The 14937-nt window shown below is 46.8% G+C and overlaps 1 protein-coding gene across 2 annotated transcripts in view; it reads right to left on the reverse strand.

The window, feature by feature from the left end:
* The window catches only part of Mms19 (MMS19 nucleotide excision repair protein), a 231306-nt gene that overhangs the window by 94885 nt on the left and 121484 nt on the right, over positions 1-14937 (reverse strand). For both annotated transcript variants that reach the window (XM_069322871.1, XM_069322820.1), the window contains exons 8-9: positions 8318-8438; positions 445-643 (exon numbers count right to left, since the gene is read on the reverse strand). In XM_069322871.1, the coding sequence (XP_069178972.1) occupies positions 445-643; positions 8318-8438 (320 nt within the window). The remainder of the gene's footprint in view (positions 1-444; positions 644-8317; positions 8439-14937) is intronic.

Raw genomic sequence — 14937 nt, forward strand, 5'->3', positions numbered from 1 at the left:
CAGGATCACAAGTCCAGCGTGCTGTCCACTCGGCCGACCGGCCTTATAGGAAGCCCAGGCACTGGGGCTAGCTAAGCCGGTAGAACCCTGTCAGGTAGCAAGCAAACTAACCACCAGTACCAGCTATGAAACTGGTACTGGTGGTCAGAACCAATTACCAGTACATAAGGCTAAAAATTGGCGTACTGTACTAGAAAATGGAAGCAGCTCGCGAAAGCAATGTACTGTCCCGTTTTCTATTTTAGGTTCTCTGATAGGTTAGGACACTTTAAACTGACCATTTTCTTGACATTGGGAAACTTAGGAGGATGGGCTGAATTGACAGGCGAGGACGTAGACCTCTGTCCTACAGTCTGAAGCGTGAATATATTCTACATACTGTTGCAATTAACCATTATATATCCTGCACTAACCAAAATCAATTACTGGACTTTAGTTGCCTACCTTAGTACATCATTATTTTCAGTAATGAGAAGAGAAGTTAAGGACTGGGCAATCAAGCAGAGGAAATGAGAATTAAATGCTGGCAAGGCAGTGGTGAGAGCGAGCACCGTGGCTTCTTTAACTGAAGGTGTATCACAAGACAGTCCTTGGGAAAACACAGCCCAGCAAGCAGCAGCACTCTTCCAGATACAACCATTCTCTGAAAATAAGACAGTTTGTAAAATGAGGTTCTGACTTATTACATCACAATATTTCATTAACGAAACATTTAAGATTATAACATTTCCAACGCTTCCCTTCCTCCTAAACATATACATTGTGCATTTGTTTAAATTCCCATTGTTGGAAGGACAGGAAGTCTGTGTTAGGCTTATCCAGGTCCCACCCCGAGCAGCTGCTGACCATCCCACAAATGCATCCGGTGAAAGAAAACATGTCCAAACTAAACTGTCTTGTCTGGGCATTGAACCCGGGTTACCTTACCTTACCTTGAGTCCCGGGTCCCTCAATTTTAAGCAATTTTAAGCCGAGGACATATACCACTGTGCCACATGACTAATAACCGAGCCTAAGAGTTGTGAGCTATGAGAACGATTAAAGATGTTGAACTTTGATACTGAAAGATAGATGAACCAGAAGATAATATTGTATATTGCCACATAAAATATTCTCAAGGGAACACACACAACCAATGAGAACAATTTATTTTAAATGGGTAGTACACAAACAAGGGAACACTGATGGGAACTATTACCCAAATGAACAAGAGAAGTATTAGAATTTATATTAGCAGTCAGGAAAGTGAATAAGTGAAATATACTGTAACCACTCGATTATCCGGGATTCGAACATCCGGAAAATGCCCTTATATGGCCAAAATCTTGACCTGATAAAGTTATCTCAATATCCAGCCAAAATGGCCATGGGAGCCGGATAAAAAATCGGAGCCGGTTAACTTGCTGCCGATGTTAATACTATCCGGACAGTCAGCCGGATAATCATTGAATTGTCCGGATATGAAAGCCATGGGGCGGGCCATACCATATTAATGCTGTCTGGCTGTGGCTGGCTGGCTGGAGGAGGAGGGTGGGGTGGGTGGGAGGGAGGGAAGCGTCGGGAGGGACCACCTGGGTACAGGAATTACCAATAATTTTAGAACAATTCATCATAGCCAAAAGCAAAAGAAATTTAATTTTAGAACAATTCATCATAGCCAAAAGCAAAAGAAATACTAGTAATTATGTAATAACAAATATATAAGTTTCCTTAAGACAATGTGTACAGGCTGAAGTTTCCTTCAAAAATATTGTGAGATTTTCCTCATGGTGGCCTATGTAACGTGCTATAGCTGCCCCAAGTGGACCCGTCCAACACTGGTCAACCCATGTGCTCCCATCCCTCGTGTTATACCACAGTGTCGCGCCATTAGTGAAATATTCTTTTAAATAAGTTTTTTATTTTCATAGTAACTTTGAACATTTTTGGCCAAGACTATGTCTGGTAGCAGCATCAATCATTCTGGAGGTGTTAAGAGGAAGAAGGTTGTTCTAACAATTAAAGACAAGTTACGTGTTATACACCTCAACCAGTGAGGCGTCACAGGCAAGTCAAATGCCTTCAACAAGTGAGGCACAAGCAAGCGCCTTCAACAAGTGAGGCATCACAGGCAAGCCAAGTGCCTTCAACAAGTGAGGCATCACAAGCAAGCCAAGCGCCTTCAACAAGTGAGGCGCAAGCAAGCGCCTTCAAGTGAGGCGCAAGCAAGCGCCTTCAAGTGAGGCGCAAGCAAGCGCCTTCAAATAAGGCACAAGCAAGCGCCTTCAACAAGTGAGGCATCACAGGCAAGCCCAGCACCTTCAACAAGTGAGGCATCACAAGCAAGCCAAGCGCCTTCAAGTGAGGCGCAAGCAAACGCCTTCAAGTGAGGCGCAAGCAAGCGCTTTCAAGTGAGGCGCAAGCAAGCGCCTTCAACAAGTGAGGCATCACAGGCAAGCCCAGCGCCTTCAACAAGTGAGGCATCACAAGCAAGCCAAGCGCCTTCAAGTGAGGCGCAAGCAAGCGCCTTCAACAAGTGAGGCATCACAGGCAAGCGAAGCGCCTTCAAGTGAGGCGCAAGCAAGCGCCTTCAACAAGTGAGGCATCACAGACTAGCCACGTGGCTTCAACAAGTGAGGCGCAAGCAAGCGCTTTCAACAAGTGAGGCGTCACAGGCAAGCCAAATGCCTTCAGCCAGTGAGGCTTCAGCAGCTGGCAGTCAAAACTAACTTTGCTTAATGAATTGTACAGTAATTTTAAGTGTTAATTTTAGTGTTGTGTTAGTATAGGTTACGTAAATTGTTAAGAATTCTTAACTTCAAGATGTGTGGCATCAATCAAGAAGACAAACAACAACAAGGTAAACTGAGGTTTCTAGTTGAATATTTAATAATTATATGTGGCAAGGCAATTCAAATTATGTTGTTTGTAGTATAAAAATAGTTGGAAATGGTCACTTTTGGACTCGGAGGTGAAAAAGTACCATTATCCGGAACACGTGAATATCCGGCTGGGGGTCCTTCTCATATAGTCCGGATAATCGAGTGGAGACAGTACTTAGATGGGAAATAGTGCTTTCAAACTCCATACACACGTGACCTCGTAGGCCATGTAATATGGGGAGGATATTTGGAGAGCTCAGCTATAGGACGTCATGAAGGGAATACATATAGGAATGTAAGGCAGAAATGTAAGTAACTCTTCCTGAAGTGGGTTAGAGAAAAGGAATCAATTGAGAAGTTAGGGAAGCCACAAATCATAGTGACAAGATGAAGGTTAGCAAATACCACTGAATAAATAAGGCTGTAGGTGCAGTGGAAGACCTCGCAAGAACAAAAGAATTACGAAGTACCATAGCAGGCCTGTTGGCCCATACTAGGCAGCTCCATTTATATCCACCCTCTTTTTCACCCATATACTATTCTTGAAAGCTATTAACTGTTTGTCTCAATAAGCTGCCACCCCATTCCATTAATTCATAACACTGTTCTCAAACCAGCCCTTCTTACATCCCTCTTAAGACAAAAATTCTCTGGAATGCAGTCAATACTGTTGATTCTGACTTGTTCCGACAGTTTCAGGGCTGTGTCTGGTAGAGCTCCCCCTCCATAGCTTCCCAATGCTGAGAACATCCAAGCCTTGGGACACACACAAGACCTCTAATGAACACTTTCTGCAGATAAGAACCACAATCTGGCCCCTTCAAAGAGGCTTAGGAAAGTTTGGGGGATCAGAGAGCACCACAGAGTAAAGGATATTCCACTAGAAAACAAATCAGTGCTCTAAAGCAGGCAAATGCTCGGAAACATTTGCAACCGCTATCATAACAACGTAAACAATTAGATATCAATAGTAGCCGTGATTAGGATTAAAAAATATGTACTGGGTGTTCCAAGGCACAACGGATTTTCTCACCGATTCAGTCACATTATTGTGATCACTCTCTGTGTAATGTAAACAATTATTACCAGTGTAATCACCACCTGAACCACACTTGTTCAGTCTACCAGCCTGATCATTTAAGGGTCAGTTGTACGTCCAGGATAACTCGGTTCTGTCTTCAACTGAAAACAGATACAAGATGTTGGCTATTCCTAGAACAACAGTGCCATGAGGAGGAAATGATGTGGTTGTTTCCTATATCATTTTGTGTGCATGTTGTGTAACACCAACCTTGCCCGTGCCCTGAATACAAAGATTGATCCAGCTATTGAAGCTAGGGTCATGTTCCCTCGTAGCCAGCCTGTATAGCTCATGCTCCCAGGTTACCCTCTCTGGTAGCAGGCTGTCAATGCCTCTGGCCTCCAGGGTTATGTTCCCTCGTAGCCAGCCTGTATAGCTCATGCTCCCAGGTTACCCTCTCTGGTAGCAGGCTGTCAATGCCTCTGGCCTCCAGGGTTATGTTCCCTCGTAGCCAGCCTGTATAGCTCATGCTCCCAGGTTACCCTCTCTGGTAGCAGGCTGTCAATGCCTCTGGCCTCCAGGGTTATGTTCCCTCGTAGCCAGCCTGTATAGCTCATGCTCCCAGGTTACCCTCTCTGGTAGCAGGCTGTCAATGCCTCTGGCCTCCAGGGTTATGTTCCCTCGTAGCCAGCCTGTATAGCTCATGCTCCCAGGTTACCCTCTCTGGTAGCAGGCTGTCAATGCCTCTGGCCTCCAGGGTCATGTTCCCTCGTAGCCAGCCTGTATAGCTCATGCTCCCAGGTTACCCTCTCTGGTAGCAGGCTGTCAATGCCTCTGGCCTCCAGGGTCATGTTCCCTCGTAGCCAGCCTGTATAGCTCATGCTCCCAGGTTACCCTCTCTGGTAGCAGGCTGTCAATGCCTCTGGCCTCCAGGGTTATGTTCCCTCGTAGCCAGCCTGTATAGCTCATGCTCCCAGGTTACCCTCTCTGGTAGCAGGCTGTCAATGCCTCTGGCCTCCAGGGTCATGTTCCCTCGTAGCCAGCCTGTATAGCTCATGCTCCCAGGTTACCCTCTCTGGTAGCAGGCTGTCAATGCCTCTGGCCTCCAGGGTTATGTTCCCTCGTAGCCAGCCTGTATAGCTCATGCTCCCAGGTTACCCTCTCTGGTAGCAGGCTGTCAATGCCTCTGGCCTCCAGGGTCATGTTCCCTCGTAGCCAGCCTGTATAGCTCATGCTCCCAGGTTACCCTCTCTGGTAGCAGGCTGTCAATGCCTCTGGCCTCCAGGGTTATGTTCCCTCGTAGCCAGCCTGTATAGCTCATGCTCCCAGGTTACCCTCTCTGGTAGCAGGCTGTCAATGCCTCTGGCCTCCAGGGTTATGTTCCCTCGTAGCCAGCCTGTATAGCTCATGCTCCCAGGTTACCCTCTCTGGAACAGGCTGTCAATGCCTCTGGCCTCCAGGGTTATGTTCCCTCGTAGCCAGCCTGTATAGCTCATGCTCCCAGGTTACCCTCTCTGGTAGCAGGCTGTCAATGCCTCTGGCCTCCAGGGTTATGTTCCCTCGTAGGCAGCCTGTATAGCTCATGCTCCCAGGTTACCCTCTCTGGTAGCAGGCTGTCAATGCCTCTGGCCTCCAGGGTTATGTTCCCTCGTAGCCAGCCTGTATAGCTCATGCTCCCAGGTTACCCTCTCTGGTAGCAGGCTGTCAATGCCTCTGGCCTCCAGGGTTATGTTCCCTCGTAGGCAGCCTGTATAGCTCATGCTCCCAGGTTACCCTCTCTGGTAGCAGGCTGTCAATGCCTCTGGCCTCCAGGGTTATGTTCCCTCGTAGCCAGCCTGTATAGCTCATGCTCCCAGGTTACCCTCTCTGGTAGCAGGCTGTCAATGCCTCTGGCCTCCAGGGTTATGTTCCCTCGTAGCCAGCCTGTATAGCTCATGCTCCCAGGTTACCCTCTCTGGTAGCAGGCTGTCAATGCCTCTGGCCTCCAGGGTTATGTTCCCTCGTAGCCAGCCTGTATAGCTCATGCTCCCAGATTACCCTCTCTGGTAGCAGGCTGTCAATGCCTCTGGCCTCCAGGGTTATGTTCCCTCGTAGCCAGCCTGTATAGCTCATGCTCCCAGGTTACCCTCTCTGGTAGCAGGCTGTCAATGCCTCTGGCCTCCAGGGTTATGTTCCCTCGTAGCCAGCCTGTATAGCTCATGCTCCCAGGTTACCCTCTCTGGTAGCAGGCTGTCAATGCCTCTGGCCTCCAGGGTTATGTTCCCTCGTAGCCAGCCTGTATAGCTCATGCTCCCAGGATACCCTCTCTGGTAGCAGGCTGTCAATGCCTCTGGCCTCCAGGGTTATGTTCCCTCGTAGCCAGCCTGTATAGCTCATGCTCCCAGGTTACCCTCTCTGGTAGCAGGCTGTCAATGCCTCTGGCCTCCAGGGTTATGTTCCCTCGTAGCCAGCCTGTATAGCTCATGCTCCCAGGTTACCCTCTCTGGTAGCAGGCTGTCAATGCCTCTGGCCTCCAGGGTTATGTTCCCTCGTAGCCAGCCTGTATAGCTCATGCTCCCAGGTTACCCTCTCTGGTAGCAGGCTGTCAATGCCTCTGGCCTCCAGGGTTATGTTCCCTCGTAGCCAGCCTGTATAGCTCATGCTCCCAGGTTACCCTCTCTGGTAGCAGGCTGTCAATGCCTCTGGCCTCCAGGGTTATGTTCCCTCGTAGCCAGCCTGTATAGCTCATGCTCCCAGGTTACCCTCTCTGGTAGCAGGCTGTCAATGCCTCTGGCCTCCAGGGTTATGTTCCCTCGTAGCCAGCCTGTATAGCTCATGCTCCCAGGTTACCCTCTCTGGTAGCAGGCTGTCAATGCCTCTGGCCTCCAGGGTTATGTTCCCTCGTAGCCAGCCTGTATAGCTCATGCTCCCAGGTTACCCTCTCTGGTAGCAGGCTGTCAATGCCTCTGGCCTCCAGGGTTATGTTCCCTCGTAGCCAGCCTGTATAGCTCATGCTCCCAGGTTACCCTCTCTGGTAGCAGGCTGTCAATGCCTCTGGCCTCCAGGGTTATGTTCCCTCGTAGCCAGCCTGTATAGCTCATGCTCCCAGGTTACCTTCTCTGGTAGCAGGCTGTCAATGCCTCTGGCCTCCAGGGTTATGTTCCCTCGTAGCCAGCCTGTATAGCTCATGCTCCCAGGTTACCCTCTCTGGTAGCAGGCTGTCAATGCCTCTGGCCTCCAGGGTTATCTCCCTTGTAATCTTCCAGTTTCCTTTTCTGCAAGGCCTCCTAGTTTGTGTATGGAATTTTGTTCCTTAAAAATTCCTGTTGATGAGGATTGATTATTCTTGGCTGTGAGGTAGTGTGTTTAGCCTCTTACTCCTTCTTAGAGAGCCATTATGGATGCTTGACTAAAGGTGTATTTGTATTGCAGGGTTGACTAAATGACCCTGGCATCTTATGGTTTCCTTCACCCCAGTGGCAAAAAGGAAGGAGGAGGAAATGGCATTAACATCGCCAAGATGCTCCCTACTGATTTATGCCGGTTTAGGTGCCAGTTAATTGCCGGTTTTAGGTGAATGGGACCTCAGATCCCATTCTTAGCAGTGGGTATGGCAGTGCCTGTGTTTAGACCTGATACAGCTGGGTGTAGGTTTTCTGAGTGCTAGTGAGAGACTGTAGTCTTCAACAGCAGCGGTTCCATTGTCGGATGGGCCTTCAACAATTCACATTTGACAGCCATATTCTGATCAGAGTGGTGTCAAGTTTGAGCCCACAATGTTCTTTGAGGTTATCTTGAGGTTATCTTGAGATGATTTCGGGGCTTAGTGCCCCCGCGGCCCGGTCCTCGACCAGGCCTCCACCCCCAGGAAGCAGCCCGTGACAGCTGACTAACTCCCGGGTACCTATTTACTGCTAGGTAACAGGGGCATCTGGGTGAAAGAAACTCTGCCCATCGTCTCTCGCCGACACCCGGGATCAAACCCGGGACCACAGGATCACGCGTACAGTGTTCTGTCCGCTCAGCCACCGGCTCCGGAAGGAAGCAAATACTGATGATACTCCTTCCGATGAGAAGGAAGTATACTGCATGATCATGGCTACTTGTGCTAATTTACCTCCTCCTCCTCCTTCTGCAGCCACTGCACCTGTCAGTTAACTCATCTTCAATTTGGTTAGCACCTTTGCCTCCCTACTGAACGATGTTAGCAATGAAGCACCACCTGAGCAAGTCTGGTAAAAATTCTAAGCATAAAGTTCAGACCAAAAGGACGAGCCCTTAAGTGATAACAGATGTGTTCCACTCTTATCCCCAGCCAATCCCCAATACTGTACTAAGCCAATTCTCACTGGCATCAATCCCAAAAATCAAGAGGTATATATTCACTCATTTTTTCATGTGCTGGGGCAAGATGAAGAAGACCTACAAAATGCAAAAAGTATTACAATAAAATTACCTTCAATTAAATGTGGGAACTTTGCTCCACTATTCAAAAACTTCCCAAGTATTGTCATAGTATTTCTCCTTGCTGTCTCTTCACACCTGGCTTCAAACTGCTCAACGAGAAGTGGAAGGACCTAAAATAAATAAATTAATAATAATAATAATAATAATAATAATAATAATAATAATCAGAGAGTAATCACACTAATAATGTAATGTATCAGTGGCCTGTGGGAACACCCCCACCTGCATAGGTTCGAATCATCATCATTGCTCCTACGGATTTTCTCAATAATAATAATACACACAGAAATCACAAAAACGTGATACACGTACATCAAATGAACAGCACAAGGGTATTGACGAGGGTTCGAACCTATGCACTGAGTTGATGAGGGTTCGAACCTACGCACTGAGTTGACGAGGGTTCGAACCTACGCACTGAGTTGACGAGGGTTCCAACCTACGCACTGAGTTGACGAGGGTTCCAACCTACGCACTGAGTGTACACAGATGCACCTCAGTCAACTGTACCATGACATGGTCAAAGGAATCACAACCTGGAGTGCCCTCATGAGGATCCCGAGGCTTTTACTGAAGCCTAATCGGGGTTTCACACCCCGGTTTGAAAGGTGTTTCGCTAATCAAGGGAATTGTGTGACACCTCGGTTAGACTTCTAGTGAAGCCTAACGAGGTGTCACACGAGGTGTCTCACAAGGTGTCGAGGTGTCCTCACAAGGTGTCTCACGAGGGCTACTGCCCTCACGAGGATCCTGCCCTCAGGATCCTCGTGTAGCACTCTAATACCAAAACTGAACAGCAATCAAAATAAGGCTTAACAAGGGCAAGATAAAGCTAAAGGCTACAGTCACCAGAGTGAAGAATACAGTCACCAGAGTGAAGAATACAGTCACCAGAGTGAAGAATACAGTCACCAGAGTAAAGGTTACAGTCACCAGAGTGAAGAATACAGTCACCAGAGTAAAGGTTACAGTCACCAGAGTGAAGAATACAGTCACCAGAGTGAAGAATACAGTCACCAGAGTGAAGGTTACAGTCACCAGAGTGAAGAATACAGTCACCAGAGTGAAGAATACAGTCACCAGAGTAAAGGTTACAGTCACCAGAGTGAAGAATACAGTCACCAGAGTGAAGAATACAGTCACCAGAGTAAAGGCTACAGTCACCAGAGTGAAGAATACAGTCACCAGAGTAAAGGCTACAGTCACCAGAGTAAAGGCTACAGTCACCAGAGTGAAGGTTACAGTCACCAGAGTGAAGGTTACAGTCACCAGAGTAAAGGCTACAGTCACCAGAGTGAAGGTTACAGTCACCAGAGTAAAGGTTACAGTCACCAGAGTAAAGGCTACAGTCACCAGAGTGAAGAATACAGTCACCAGAGTAAAGGTTACAGTCACCAGAGTGAAGAATACAGTCACCAGAGTGAAGAATACAGTCACCAGAGTAAAGGTTACAGTCACCAGAGTGAAGAATACAGTCACCAGAGTGAAGAATACAGTCACCAGAGTAAAGGCTACAGTCACCAGAGTGAAGAATACAGTCACCAGAGTAAAGGTTACAGTCACCAGAGTAAAGGCTACAGTCACCAGAGTGAAGAATACAGTCACCAGAGTAAAGGTTACAGTCACCAGAGTAAAGGCTACAGTCACCAGAGTGAAGGTTACAGTCACCAGAGTGAAGGTTACAGTCACCAGAGTGAAGGTTACAGTCACCAGAGTGAAGAATACAGTCACCAGAGTGAAGAATACAGTCACCAGAGTAAAGAATACAGTCACCAGAGTAAAGGTTACAGTCACCAGAGTGAAGGTTACAGTCACCAGAGTGAAGAATACAGTCACCAGAGTAAAGGCTACAGTCACCAGAGTAAAGGTTACAGTCACCAGAGTGAAGGTTACAGTCACCAGAGTGAAGAATACAGTCACCAGAGTGAAGAATACAGTCACCAGAGTAAAGGCTACAGTCACCAGAGTAAAGGTTACAGTCACCAGAGTGAAGGTTACAGTCACCAGAGTGAAGAATACAGTCACCAGAGTGAAGAATACAGTCACCAGAGTAAAGAATACAGTCACCAGAGTAAAGGTTACAGTCACCAGAGTGAAGGTTACAGTCACCAGAGTGAAGAATACAGTCACCAGAGTAAAGGCTACAGTCACCAGAGTAAAGGTTACAGTCACCAGAGTGAAGGTTACAGTCACCAGAGTGAAGAATACAGTCACCAGAGTGAAGAATACAGTCACCAGAGTAAAGAATACAGTCACCAGAGTGAAGAATACAGTCACCAGAGTAAAGAATACAGTCACCAGAGTGAAGAATACAGTCACCAGAGTGAAGAATACAGTCACCAGAGTAAAGAATACAGTCACCAGAGTGAAGGTTACAGTCACCAGAGTGAAGAATACAGTCACCAGAGTAAAGAATACAGTCACCAGAGTGAAGAATACAGTCACCAGAGTGAAGAATACAGTCACCAGAGTAAAGAATACAGTCACCAGAGTGAAGAATACAGTCACCAGAGTGAAGAATACAGTCACCAGAGTAAAGAATACAGTCACCAGAGTGAAGAATACAGTCACCAGAGTGAAGAATACAGTCACCAGAGTAAAGAATACAGTCACCAGAGTGAAGAATACAGTCACCAGAGTGAAGAATACAGTCACCAGAGTAAAGGTTACAGTCACCAGAGTGAAGAATACAGTCACTAGAGTAAAGGTTACACTCACAAATTGAAGGAATGATCACCTAGTTCAAGTTTCAAGTGCACACCTACTTAAAAGCCAAGGACCTTGACTCCTGCTTTCAGGACAGAGCACAACACACACAAGAAGCCAAGCTAACTAAAGGTTCTCAATCACAGGCCTCACCCTTGGTAACCAAGTCCAATCCTCTACTTGGAAAGGACAAGACTCAAAAGGAGTTGATCCAAGAAAGGGACCTGAAAATCTCAATGATGTAAATCAGGTGGTTAAATGGGTTCACTGGTGGCACCAGAGAAGACAACCCTGAAACTATTGAGCCGAAGTAGTTGGCAAAGACACACGTAAAATGTATAACAAGTTATGGCATTGGACAGTCTTACAGAAAGCCCAACCATTTACTTGTTCTACAGCAAGAGTGCAGTTGAGTATAGTGACACACAGGTGAGATAGTAAAGAGAGTGGTCAGCTAAGACCCTGGGTGACCACATGCCACCTGCAAGAATTAGGGAACGTGCAGTTGCTTGTTTCAACAATCGAGTGGGCTATTTGGCCTTTCCATCCTTCTCAAAATGATGTTCAGGGTTTTGATTTAATGTTCAACTTTCTGAGTTGCTCACTTAATTTGTGGATTTATTTTATTTTGTTTATTTTTAATTTATATATACAAGAGTTTTTACATTCTTGTAAAGCCAATAGCATGATTAGTGTTTTGGGCAGGTCTTTAATCGTAATTTTCCTCTGGTATAAGACCCACCAAATTATTTAACAACCAGGCACCCGTTCACTGGTGGGTGAACAGAGGCATATAGTCAAGGATTGGCACCTAATCTATCCTTCCCGGCCAGGATACGAACCCAGGCCAAACCGCTCGCGAAGCATCAGGCGAGTGTGTTACCACTATGCCACGGGGACTGCAATAACTCCTGAGAGTTTCCCATGCCTCTTTAAGAGGGAACATGTGTTGGTCTAGGCTCTTGGTAGGCTAAGACAGTCTCAGGAGCCTAGCACTTGAGGGGTAGCATTGTAGAGTCATTGTTTTAAACTCTGGGGAGCTACTGAAGAAGCCATCTTACAGCTGCAACAAAGTTACATTCATTCACTGTTGCACGGTGGTCAATGTCCTCAGATCACAACCAAGGGTTCTAACTCCAGTAAGAGAATCACATTTCCTTTCACTTGATATGTGTGTTCAACTAGCAGGAAATATGTGCCTGAGTGTTTGGGAACTGTTGTGGGTTAGGGGCCAAGGATGATTTCAATAAGCCTAAAATACAGGCCTCTTTGCCCGACCACTTTAATTATAAAATTACACTGTGACTCTGCATACTACCTATAGTGAATCAAAACCCAAAAACCAGCATGGAATGTAATGAAATGCCTCTTTCTGATGGGGAATTGGTGGCTTCTTGAAGGTAGCTCGATGAGATAGCTTTCCATAGATTTAGCACATCAGCTTTAGGAGTCCTGGCTGGCCTACCAGGGACCAGAGCCAAAACCTATCCACTCTCACAGAGGAACAGAGAGCAAGGGATTTTTATTATCACCCTCATCGAGAAAACATCCAGAAAGTAAGTGAACCAATACAGACAACTGCAAGGTTCAATGAAAATGAAACACTAAAACAATGAAATGACTGTGATAGTGTCACTTCGAAACTAGCCGCAACTCCTTAGCTATGACTGACTACCAAGAGATAGCAGCACAACTGGGAGCTCCCAACCTCTGCGACAACTTTGATCCACTCTGGAGCTGAAGGACCATGAACAGACGTACCAGGTAGAGGGAGAGGGAATCACAGAACCATTAAGGATCTTCCAGAAAGAGGCATTTCATTACAATAAATCCAGGTTTTTTGGAGTGGCCAAATGGTGCATCCTGAAAGTTAACTAACAATGGAGAAAAAGAAAAACAGAGGCTTACCAGAGAGAACAGAAACAACATTTATGAAGATGAGAACCCCATGCTGAACCAACCAAGCATCAATAATCAAATGATCCCTCTGGAAGCCAACTAACTTGTTCTTTGCCAGAAAAGTTGTTGTTGTCTGCAAACAAAATTGCTCACCAGGGCCAACAGAACAAAAACCCAGCCTCCTGAGGAGAGCTTGAAGCCCCCCGACTCGACAACCGGAGGCAAGAGCCACCAAAAGAAGCACCTCAGAAAGGAATCCCAGATTGAAAGGGACACCATAAACCAAGAAGAGGAAAGAAAAGAAAGAATGTGGCCGAAGGACCAAGCAGGTTCAAACAGTGAAGACAGTTTATGAAACAACGCCAAGATATTATCAATGCCAAACGGCTCTGCAGTGGCTCTACCAGCATTGCACAATAAGAGGTGACAGTATTTGGCACGAGATACCAATGAAGAGAAATCCAAGAAAGAAAGGAGAGCACCAATGCAAGGTAACATGCTCAGTAATGGAAGAACATTGACAAAGAGAAAAGACGTGGCAAAAGCAGTGCCAAGAAACCTCATACTTTTGCCAAGAAAGGAGAGCACAGGTGGGACACAGGTGGGACACCATCAAAGTGGCCACCTGCTTGCCATAAAGATGACAACAGAGATGCATCAAAACCAGCATTGAATGTAATGAAATGCCAGTTTCTGGGCAAGACCCAGTGGCTCCCGGAAGTTACCATTTCTAATAGTGGGAAACTAATAGGTGCCATCAATTGCAGTTTGTTTAGGCCTACCGAGGACCATGAGCCAGAACCTGGTCCCCTCAAAAGATGTGCTGGAAGCAGTGACACTATGATAAAATTAATATGAGTTTATTAATGCCTGCCACTACCAGGGAAACAAACAAAAACTCAGCAAACCAAAAGAGATCACTGCTGGTTAAAAGTAGACCGCAGCCTTGAGAACCGCCAAAAGAACTCCCCAACAATGTAAACAATTGAAAATTCACTAAACTAGTGAGAGTTCGTTCACCCCACCTCTCCCCCCCCCCCCACTTTCATATGAGGAAAAGGATGGAGCAGTGGTGAGCCAGATGATCCACTCTCAGTTCTAGATGATGGAAACACCCCCCCAACACCCTGGAGAGGGAGGGTGTCAGGGAGCCACTGGGGCTCACCTAGAAATTGGTATTTCATTACATTCAACACTTGTTTTCTGGGGTAAGCCTCTTGTGGTTCCCTGAAGCTAACTACCCACAGAGAAAGAAACGAATGGGCACTTACCAGTGAGGAGGGAGCCTGTGAGCAACACTGAGTCACAAGTTTCAACTTCATAATGTTGACCCACAGCCACACTAGGGTGCCGATGGCAGGGAACACTGACAAGATATCTGGCCATCAGAACACTGTTCGACTGCCAAAACCCCCACACCCAAATAAAAGCCCAGGACATATTAGCAAAGACAGCTGACGAAGTGGCAGACTTTCGATCATCATAGGCACGACAATAGACTGCAGACTGGCTAGACTTGATGACTGCGGATGACCCAAAAAGCCTTGGAACAGGAGACTAAGGTAACCAAAAAAAATCTACCCACAAAGAATCCAATGAGACAGAACCAGTGGCACAAAGGTAGCATCGAAGAGCCACCACAGACACAACGCATGGTGCAGCCCTGGCGGAAAGAACCAAGCAACAACCACCAAAGCATCCTTACAGAAGCCAACCAACTCATTCTTCACTAGAAAAGGAGTAGTCAGCTGCAAAGGAATAAACCACCACCACCAGGGCCAAAATAACAGAGGCTATGACACCGGAGAAGAGCATGAAGCTCACCCATCTGACAATCGGGTGAGTGAGGCAGGTAGCCATCCCTTCCCCACAACTTCCTCATCAAAGGGGTGAACCACAAAAGGGTTGGTGCAAACCCAGGGAGCTGTCCATCCAAAAGGAGCGAGCACAGCTCCAAATAGATCAAGAAGGACCAGTTGAGGGAGGCACTTGCGAACTTGCAAC

This window comes from Procambarus clarkii, chromosome 1 (assembly GCF_040958095.1).
Source record: "Procambarus clarkii isolate CNS0578487 chromosome 1, FALCON_Pclarkii_2.0, whole genome shotgun sequence".
NCBI lineage: Eukaryota > Metazoa > Arthropoda > Malacostraca > Decapoda > Cambaridae > Procambarus > Procambarus clarkii.